Source organism: Arachis duranensis, chromosome 6 (assembly GCF_000817695.3).
Source record: "Arachis duranensis cultivar V14167 chromosome 6, aradu.V14167.gnm2.J7QH, whole genome shotgun sequence".
Lineage (NCBI taxonomy): Eukaryota > Viridiplantae > Streptophyta > Magnoliopsida > Fabales > Fabaceae > Arachis > Arachis duranensis.
The window spans coordinates 65,748,926-65,759,017 of NC_029777.3; the positions used below are offsets into that span (position 1 = coordinate 65,748,926).

The following is a 10,092-nucleotide window of genomic DNA, read 5'->3' on the forward strand; positions in this document are numbered from 1 at the left end:
TTACAACCTAAAGAAAAGACCTCATGATACTTGTATGCATGCATGAAATATATGTCGATTGTTAGAAGAAAAACAAATCTTAGAAAGCATGATTAGGAGAGAATTGAGTGAATCAACCTTAAACACTTGAGTGAATAGAGTGCAAATACATCCGGTGAGGGTTTGATGCTCAATTACATGTTTCCACCAATGATCACCTCCTTTCATGCAAGTTTGTAAAAATATTTAATAGCTCAATTCAATTGTGGTTTGGCATGGTTGTTAATACCTTTTGCCCTTGTGCTTATATATGCTTCTTGGGAATTAATTTATTTTGACCAAGCAATTGCATTCATGTAGATAGTTTCATATAGGTAGATTGCATTTAGTTAGTTTTCATTGAATAAATGTTGATCCCTTTGCTTTCTCTTGGTTTAAGCATGAGGACATGCATGGTTTAATTGTGGGGAGGTTGATAAACCCCATTTGTAGGGTTTATCTTGTGTTAAATTTAAGGGATTTTATGACCTTTTACCCATATTTATTCAATGAAATAGCATGGTTTAGTAAATTTTCCCTAAATTGTGCTTAAAAGTGAAAACATGCTCTTTAAGTCCTTATTTGCTAAATTTTATTCAGTTTAATTTCATCTGATGCCTTGATGTGTTTGTTGAGTAATTTAAGGTTTTCAAGGCAAATATGAATTGAAAAAGTGAGGAAGGAAAGCATGCAAAACGAGAGAATTCAAGAAATGAAGGATTTGTAAAGCTGTCAACCTGACCTCTCGGTACTAAAGTGATCATAACTTGAGTTTAATGGACATGAGTTTAAGTGTGCATAGGCACACAATATATGCATACGCACACAATGTATGCGTATGCACGAGTTAAGATTTAGCAAGTGTGCGTACGCACACACCTGTGCATAGGCACAAGTCTTGGCATGTGACATCATTAATTGTAACTCGTTGGAAGTAATTTTTGGGCCTCCAGAACCCAATCTAACTCATTTCTGAAGCTACTTCTAACAGAATTCAAGAGGAAACAAGGGGGGAAGAAATTAAGTTTAGCTTTTATCATGTTGTAGGTCATTTTCTAGAGAGAGAAGCTCCCCTTTCTCTCTAGAAGTTAGGGTTATTACTTTAATTTCTCTTTAATTTCTCCTTTTAATTCTTGTTTTCGTCTAGTTTCTTTTACCTTTCTTTGTTCTATTACCTTAATTTTCTTAGTTTATCTTATTAATTTCTTATTTTAGTTACTTTTCATTTCTGATGCTATTTAACCCAAGGAGTGAAGAGGGAAACACATGTTAGTTACCATTAGTTTAGTTTAGTAGTTAAAATTAGTTTCTAGAGAGAGAAGCTCTCACTTCTCTCTAGAATTAGGATTAGGATTAGGATTAGTTCTTAGATCTAGGTTTTTAATCTTTGCTTTCTTCTACTTCTACATTTCAATTCTTTGTTGTTACATTCATCTTCCTCTATTCTTTTATTGTAATTTCCTTTATGTTGTTCTTATACTTTGTTGTAGATCTACTCTTGTTCCTTCCATTTTCTTTCAATTCAATTCAAGGTAATTCATAATAAATGTGTTTCTTTTAATTGTTGTTATTAATTCCTTTCAATAATTGTTGTTAGATTCTATTCTTGCTAGTAAAGGTTAACTAAATGGTAGCAATGAACAATTCTCATCACAATTGAGAAGGATAACTAGGATAGAACTTCTAGTTCTCATACCTTTCCAAGAGCCTTTTATAGTTGTTAGTTTATTTTCATTGCCATTTACTTTCATGTCTCTTATCCAAAACCCCAAAACAACTCAAACCAATAACAAGACACTTCATTACAATTCCTAGGGAGAACGACCCGAGGTTTGAATACTTCGGTTTATAAATTTAGGGGTTTGTTTTAGTGACAAATAACTTTTTGTATGAAAGGATTAGTGATTGGTTTAGAAACTATACTTGCAACGAGAATTCATTTGTGAAATTCTAAACCGTCAAAAATCCAATCGTCAATGCTCAAGAGGTAGACAACGTCCTATGGCAAATGGAGTGATATTTCGAAGGCCAAGGGATCGTCGAAGAAGCAATAAAAGTACGCACTGTAGCTCTCTACCTTTTTTATAATGCTACTTTGTGGTAGAGTGAAAAATATGTAGATATGGAGAATGGTACTTTCAACATAGCCACATGGAAAGATTTCAAAAGGGAGTTGAAATGAAAATTCTTCCCTGAGAATGTGGTCTATGAAGCAAGGAAGAAGTTGAAGGAGTTATAGCACAATAGTACGATTAGCAACTACATAAAGGAATTCACTACTCTCATGCTTCAAACCCCTAACTTAGCATCAGAGGATACGTTGTTCTTCTTCATTGTTGGACTCTAACCTTGGGTGAAACAAGAATTACAAAGAAGAAATGTTAAGGATGTCGATGAGGCCATCGTGGTGACTGAATCACTCACTGAGTATTATCGGAGAGACTCTAAACCAAGTCTTCCTCCAAGCCTAGTTCTGCTAAAGGTGGGGGAGACAAGGAGAAGAGTTTCTCAACCAAGAAGGAAGGTTAGTACTCTTCAAAAAAAGAGTACGAAGAAAAGAAGAAAGTTTTTGTGCCCAAAGGAGGATGCTTTGTGTGCAAGGGACCACACCAAATGAAGGACTATCCCAAGTAGGGACTTTGGCATCTATCGCTGAAGAATGAGAGGCTGTGAAGGGCAAAGAGTCAAGCCTTGTAGAAAAGAAAGGCTTGATGCATGTCAAATCCTTTATCAATGAAAAACCCATTATGGCTATGATCGACACTGGTACTACACACAACTTCATCACGCTTAATGAAGCAAAGAGGCTTGGGTTGAAGATCAGCAAAAATAATGGCTGGTTCAAACCCGTAAATACCAAGGGTGAAACTCTTAAGAGAGTAACAAAAGGGGTTGAGATTATTCTTGGTTCTTGGAAGGGTCTTATAGATTTCTTAGTAGCACCCATGGATTATTTCAAGATAGTTATCGGGATAGACTTACAAAGGCAAATTTAATACCCATACCTTACTACGACATATTATGCGTCATAGAGAAAGGATTTCCATGCATAGTCCCTACAGTCTCTAAAGTTGGAGGACGACCACCGATTTTCTCTGCTATGCAACTCAAGAAAGGGTTCAAGAAGGGGGAGATGATATATTTGACTTTACTATAAGAGAAGTCAACGTTTGAAGGAGAAGTTGTTCCCCTTAAAATCAAGGAAGTCTTTGAAAAGAATAAGGATGTGATGCCTTTCGAGTTGCCAAAGCAACTACCATCTAAGAGGAAGGTAGATCATAAGATTGAATTGAAGTTAGAAGCAAAGCCGCCTGTCTTAGCACCATATAAGATGATAGCCATTTCCTTGGTCAAAGAAGACATTATACGCATCATCAAAGAAGGTTTACATTATTATCCATTAGCCAAGAAGTTGGTAGAGTTGGCTAGAGAAGGTAAGACCAAAAGATTTTTGCTAGAAGCCGACCTTCTCTACACCAAAGGGAGAAGACTATACGTCCCTAAGTAGAAAAATCTAAGAAGAAATTTGGTGAGAGAATGGCACGACACCAAGTGGGCTGATTACCAAGGTCAGCAAAGGACCTTGGCACTCATTGAATCTTCCTATTATTGGCCTCAAATGAGAGATGAAGTGGATAGCTATGTGAAGACTTATCTTGTGTGCCAACAAGATAAGATTGAAAATAAAGCACCAAGTGGGTTGTTGGAACCTTTGCCTCCATCAGAGCGACTGTGAAAAAGTATCTCTCTAGATTTCATCTCTGCCTTATAAGGAGTTTGGATCTAACCTCGTGATAGTGGATTGATTTTCGAAATATGATACTTTTATACCTACTCCTATACTAATTGCACTACAGAGGAAGTAGCACAATTATTCTTCAAGAATATGGTGAAGTATTGGAGATTACCTAAGAGCATCGTCAGTGATCAAGATCCACGCTTCACAGGACGACTATGGATAAAGTTGTTCAAACTTCTTGGATCGAAACTTCAATTCTCGACACTATTCCATCCTCAAACTGATAGGCAGACGGAGAGAGTAAATGCCTTACTCAAGTATTACTTGAGGCATTTCGTAAGCGCTAATCAGAAGGACTAGACAAAACTCCTAGACATTGTCTAGTTCTCGTACAATCTACAAAGGAGTGAGTCCACAAGGAATAGTCCATTCGAGATTGTGACAGGATAACAACCGCTTATACTACACTCTCTTTCTTCCTCTTACTTAGGAAAGAGCCCTGAAACTTATCATATGATTAAGTATTAGGAAGAACAAAAAGATGTCACTCATTCTTACCTCGACAAAGCCACAAAAATGATGAAGAAATAGACAGATAAGAAGAGGAGGCATACAACCTATCAAGTGGGAGTCAAGGTAATGATTAAACTTCTTCCACAACAATTCAAAGCCTTTCGCAAGGTTCATAAGAGATTGATTCACAAATATGAAGGGCCATTTGTGATCATTGGACATGTTGGAGAGGTTGCTTAAAAGTACAACTCCCTTCCTCTATGAAGATCCATCCCATCTTCTATGTAAGTATGCCTAAATCATATCATGGAGACCAAGAGAAACTGAGTAGAGGTGACTCGAATCGTGCTCCTCTTGTGATGATTAGATCCTTTGATAAGAAAATCAAAGAGATCTTATCTAATCACATTATGAAAGGAGTACCACCAAGTATCCAATACTTGATTAAGTGGAAAGGAGTCTCGATAACTGAAGCTAGTTGGGAAGCTAGTGAAAATTTGTGGCAATTCTAAGAACACCTAGAGCGCTGTCATGAACAAAACGCGATGAGAACGTCTGCGCAATAGGTTGGGAAGGATGTCACAGTAAATTTTAGATGGTTAAATTTAACAGTGTTTGTATGATTTTCAGGAGTGTTTGAGAATGCTATAGATGGTTTCAGAACGTTTTAGAATGTCCTAGAAGGTCTTGAAATAGCCTAGAAGATTCTAGAAGATTCTGGAAGGTCATAGAGTATTCTAGAAGAGTGTAGGTGTATATATATGTATGAAGAGTAGTATGGAATAATCTAGAAGTATTTAGAGAAATATGGTAGGATATATATTTGTAGTGAAAGTTCTAGATGATCAATTTGGACCGTTGATTAGATTAATCCTAATCATCCATTTAGGAGGTGGATGGCTATAAATAGGGAGTGAAAGTTAGAGTTTGGATGGATGAGTCATTTGTAATAAATACTTGAATAATATAGTGTTCTTTCTACCAAAACTTTCTTTCTCTTGTGTTCTTTTGTGTTCTTAACTTTTTTGCTAAATACTAAAGGTTAGGCTAACTTAGTTTTAACTCAAGAGGTTAAGTAAGTTCAAGTACCGACAGAATAATGTTGGAGTGTGTCAAAGACTATAACACAGATATCTTATTGTGTTAAGATTTAAGGAAATTTTTTTACTCAAAATCTATTCTCTTTCTTGTTTGCATTTTTTCAACTCACAATCATTTTTTTTCTATTCAAAAAATATATCATTTAATATTACACACATTTGTTTTAAAAAATAATATCAAAATTTTAATAAAAATTTAAGGATGAAAATAATATAATTTATCTCTTAAAAAATGTAATTATAGTTGATGTATTGAGCAACATGTGCTCACCTGAAGTTGGTGGTTTTCGTAGATACGTGTTGTAATTGAAGGTGATCCATCTTAGTTCAGTACGTGAAGAAGAAAATGAGCTTTAGTATCGTGTAATTTTTTTAAAATTAAGTGCGCGCCTAACTCAATTTTAAAAATTATTCTAAAATAAATAGTATCTCATATTTATAAATTTTTTAGATATCGAATATTATTGTGAGACATAAAACTTGTAATTAACCTTTCTCTTTATTAGTAAAATCCACTTTTGCTTTCTTCAGTTATTTATTCTAGATGTTATCTGCTTCTCTTCGTCTATAATCATAAAGTTTAAGATAAATAGTCTTTGATTCACATACCTCACCAACATTGCTAATTGCGTAGAAAAGTGTTCCTCCAATCACAAGTACGTCACCTAAGAGAGGCTTTGAACCGCCTTTAGAAAAAATAAAAAATAAAAAATTTAGCGTTGGATTATTATTTTCTATAAGACAATCTTATCATTATTACAAAACATTCAGAAGACTTAGTTCCAATAGAATTAATCAAGAAATATTACCTCCACCACCAACTTCACTATCAGAAAACATGACTAAACAGAGGCCAAGTACACATATAGCTGCACCACTTAACTGCCATAAAGAATATCTTGTGCCAAGGAAAATCCATGTGAATAGAATGGCCCAAGGTATTGTCCAACAATCGAGTAGGGTCACACTAGTAATTGACGAATACTGATATGCTTTGTTAACTGCATACAAGGTAATAGAAGCAAAAAAATAACAGGAAAAATTGCTTAAATCCTGAATTCTAAATTAACTATTAACTGCATACAAGGCCAAATAAGTAAAATGGTGGCGCTGTGGAAATTGCTTCAGTATCTAAAATTCACACAGAATAAAAGTTTGGGACTTGGAAGCCATAATTTGCTTTTTTTTTTAAATGTATCTACTTTTTATTTTGTATTCCTTAATTATTATTAAAATAAACAAATAATTTTAGATATAAATAAATATGTAATTATAGATATTATATATAAAAAATTATTAGATATTAATTAAGTTAAATAAGATAATTTTATATTATTATTTTTTAGTATTATTTTTTATAAATTAATATAAAATATATTTAATGTATGTTTAAGGAGAATTTACAATCATTCATTTTTTACTTAATTTTTAATATTATTCTAAAAAATTATGAAAAAAAGAGCATTGCAAAAATGGGATAAATTACATGAATATCTTAATACAATTTGGTTATATTTATGTGTTTTTTATGTAAATTATTACAGGATTACATGATTTAATCATTATAGGTAATACGATTTATAATTTTAACGTAAACCGATGCACCTACAACAAATTAGTTAGTAGTGTGTCATTCACGTAAATCACTGCAACATCTCATGATTTATTAGGGATATAACTCACCATCCTAACTTTTTTTGACAGGAAAAAACAAATTTTTAATTATAAAAAAACCAAATAACACGAATATTAAAGAAATATCAATTCTACATAAATAATAAGAAGATAAATATTTCATGTCTTGAACTATAATATGATACTAAAACTAATATTTGATTATTAAAAATTTTAAAAAGTAAAAACAAAAACTGAACAAAATCTCTTTTATTTTTGTATCCACATGCATGTGATGCAAGCTAATAAGATGCATCTTCTTCTTTTTCGTATAAATCTGAATATTTTCTAATTCTAAACATTTTTTTATAATTAAAACTATTTATTTGAAAAGTTTTTCTTTTAAATCTGATAAGATCAGCAACATTAGAACACCACCAGCAACAAAAAAAAAGAACCAAAATACTACCAAAAAAAAAATCACAGATGAATTATAAAATCAAGAAGACAGAGCTAAATTCAGGTCCGAAAAAAAGTTATCTTAGATCTAGATCTAAATTACAAATTTAAATCTCTAAAAAAAAAGCAAAAAAAAAAATCACGAAACTGAAAGCAAGAAAAAAGGAGATAAAAAGAGAATGAGATAAAGTGGCGGCGGAGTGGTGTGAAAGAAAAAATGGAAAACAGAGGAAAAGAAGGAAAGGGGAAGGGGAGAGGAGGAGAAAGACGGAGAGAGAGAAGAAACGAAAAGGACGGTAAGATTAAAAGTTAAAGGAGACAGGAGCATAGGAGGGCCACCGCGACCTAGACTGAGGCGACGGCGACGGCGACTGCGAGAGAGAGAGAGAGAGAGAGCGAGAGAGAGAGAGAGAGAGGCTAACTCACCATCCTACTTGGTGTCCGCCTAAAATAATTTAGTTAAACTGAGTATAAATCGTATTATAAAAAATAAGTATAAAAAATCTTACTTATTACGATTTAGCTTGCTATAAGAGTATAAAATAATGAGCATAATAAAAAAGTTTTAATTTTATAAAAAATTTATAATAATTATAAAAAATGCTTGTAATAAATTTTTTTAAACTTTATAAAAATGCTTACCATTATTATAAAAAGTGCTACAATAAAAAATTTTAAGCTATAAAAATATTTACAATAACTATATAAAAAATTAGTTGTACTCTGTTGCAAGATGGAACGATTTACGCTGAGTAAATTTTTATAACTCTTGTTTTTTTAACTATTGCAAGCATTCTCAGTTTAAAAATTTATTGCAATTATTTTATATTCCTCTGTGCGAAGCTAAATCGTAACAAGTTGGCACAATTTATACCTGTCCAACTAAAAATCACTAGTTACAATATTTAGTAGATGGGTAAATTACTCCACGTATATCTCTTAGTAAATTGGGAGATGTACTGATTCTGAATAACACACTACTAACTAATCGTTGCAACATGCAGTAATTTACATTAAAATTGTAAAATCGTGTTATTCTCCGATAATTTATATAAAAGAAATCAGGAAAAAATTATAACTAAATTATATCTAGGATATTCATATATAATATCCAACTATGTTATTTACGAAATTTACCCGTGAAAACTAGTGCAAACCTTAAATGTGTTACAAGACCACACAAGAATTTCCAAGAAAAAAATATTCTAATGGCAATCGTATTAATATATTTTAGTATATATATAAAACTCATTTTTTCCATCCATAACAGGAGAAACAAAGAAATTCAAAATATATGCATAGACCATAGTTTATAACCCAATTACCCAACCTATATACCGATTTTGGGAGAAATTATTACATGTTGACAAAGTATTTAGGTGAGTTGTATTTTATCGATTCATAAAATGACAATTAAAAAATTGTGAAACCTTATAGTAATAAATATTAAAAAAAAGTCTTTTTACATTAAATTTTAAACAATAAATTTTAATAATTTAAAAGTAAAAATATTAACTTAAAATATTGGTTAATATTAATAAAAAATATTCACCCGATAACAATAATTCTCAATGAATAAAATATATCCACCAGCATACAATAATTTCTCCATTTTGGGTGGTCTGGCAATAAATAAATGCTTGCTTGACCAAAACACAAAGGGGAACCCATAAAAATATTCTACAATTGCTTTCTCACCAGCTCAAATGATTTTAGCTAATATCTGAATCTCACCTGCCAAAGTTTTCTTATTCTAGTTCTAGTTCTAGTGTATCTTCTAAATTTAACAGAAAAAGATTAGCGTCAGCTTTTCTAAAAATAGATAAGAACAATAGAAAGAGAGGCAGAGACTTACCCAAATAATTGCCCTGAACATCAACAATACCTAACAATAAATACCAATACCAAAAACCCTGCACAGATCAATATAAGCAACTCATGAAACCTAAATTAAATTCAAATTCAAATTCACTTCATATATATAGATACAAACCAGAGGTTTTTGATTCCTAAAGAGCAAGATAGTTCCATAAACCAAAGCCAAAGATGCGTAGACAAAGAGACTCTGAGTGAGAGGCGCATAAACGCCTGTATAATATGTCCAACATGTATGTTAAACTGCAGAAATTTTCTTTAACAAAAACAAACAAATAAATAGAATAAGAAGAAAGAGTTGGGGAAATAATAACGATACCGAATTTTTGGGAGATGACAGAGGAAGTGAGGCTTAGGAGAGCAAGAGTTAGAGAAACAAGTTGACTCAAAATAAGAATGCCAACCACTCTCAATTTTGTGTGGTGATGATGCCTTCTAAACCATGTAGTGATGCCAGAGCTAGACCAATCCATTAATATTAGTTTACTGCTAGTAGTCGAAATGAAACTTTAACGCTCTTCAATCATGGTGCCTTATTCTTGTCCTATATATATTAAGAATTAAAGGTATATGCATAACCAACCATGCTGTGCTTTTGTTGCTGTTTTTCTTCTCATTATTTAAGAAAGGTAGCGGAAAATTAAAGGCGTGTGAAGTGGTGTTAAGTTGGAGTTTTGAAGATTGAGTGAGGGTATGCGTGTTCAGCTACCATTCTTTAGTTCGTTAGAATATCGGAACGGAAAAGGGGGGTTGTGTAATAATAATGTAAACAAC

The 10,092-nt window shown here is 32.4% G+C and overlaps 1 protein-coding gene across 2 annotated transcripts in view; it reads right to left on the reverse strand.

The window, feature by feature from the left end:
* The window catches only part of LOC107493734 (uncharacterized), a 32,897-nt gene extending 22,805 nt beyond the window's left edge, over nt 1-10,092 (reverse strand). Inside the window, exons 1-5 of one of the 2 annotated variants that reach the window (XM_016114791.3) lie at nt 9,638-10,092; nt 9,437-9,531; nt 9,299-9,356; nt 6,180-6,371; nt 5,980-6,056 (exon numbers count right to left, since the gene is read on the reverse strand). In XM_016114791.3, the coding sequence (XP_015970277.1) occupies nt 5,980-6,056; nt 6,180-6,371; nt 9,299-9,356; nt 9,437-9,531; nt 9,638-9,791 (576 nt within the window). In that variant the 5' untranslated portion in view covers nt 9,792-10,092. The remainder of the gene's footprint in view (nt 1-5,979; nt 6,057-6,179; nt 6,372-9,298; nt 9,357-9,436; nt 9,532-9,637) is intronic. The other variant, XM_016114789.3, reaches the window with a different exon arrangement.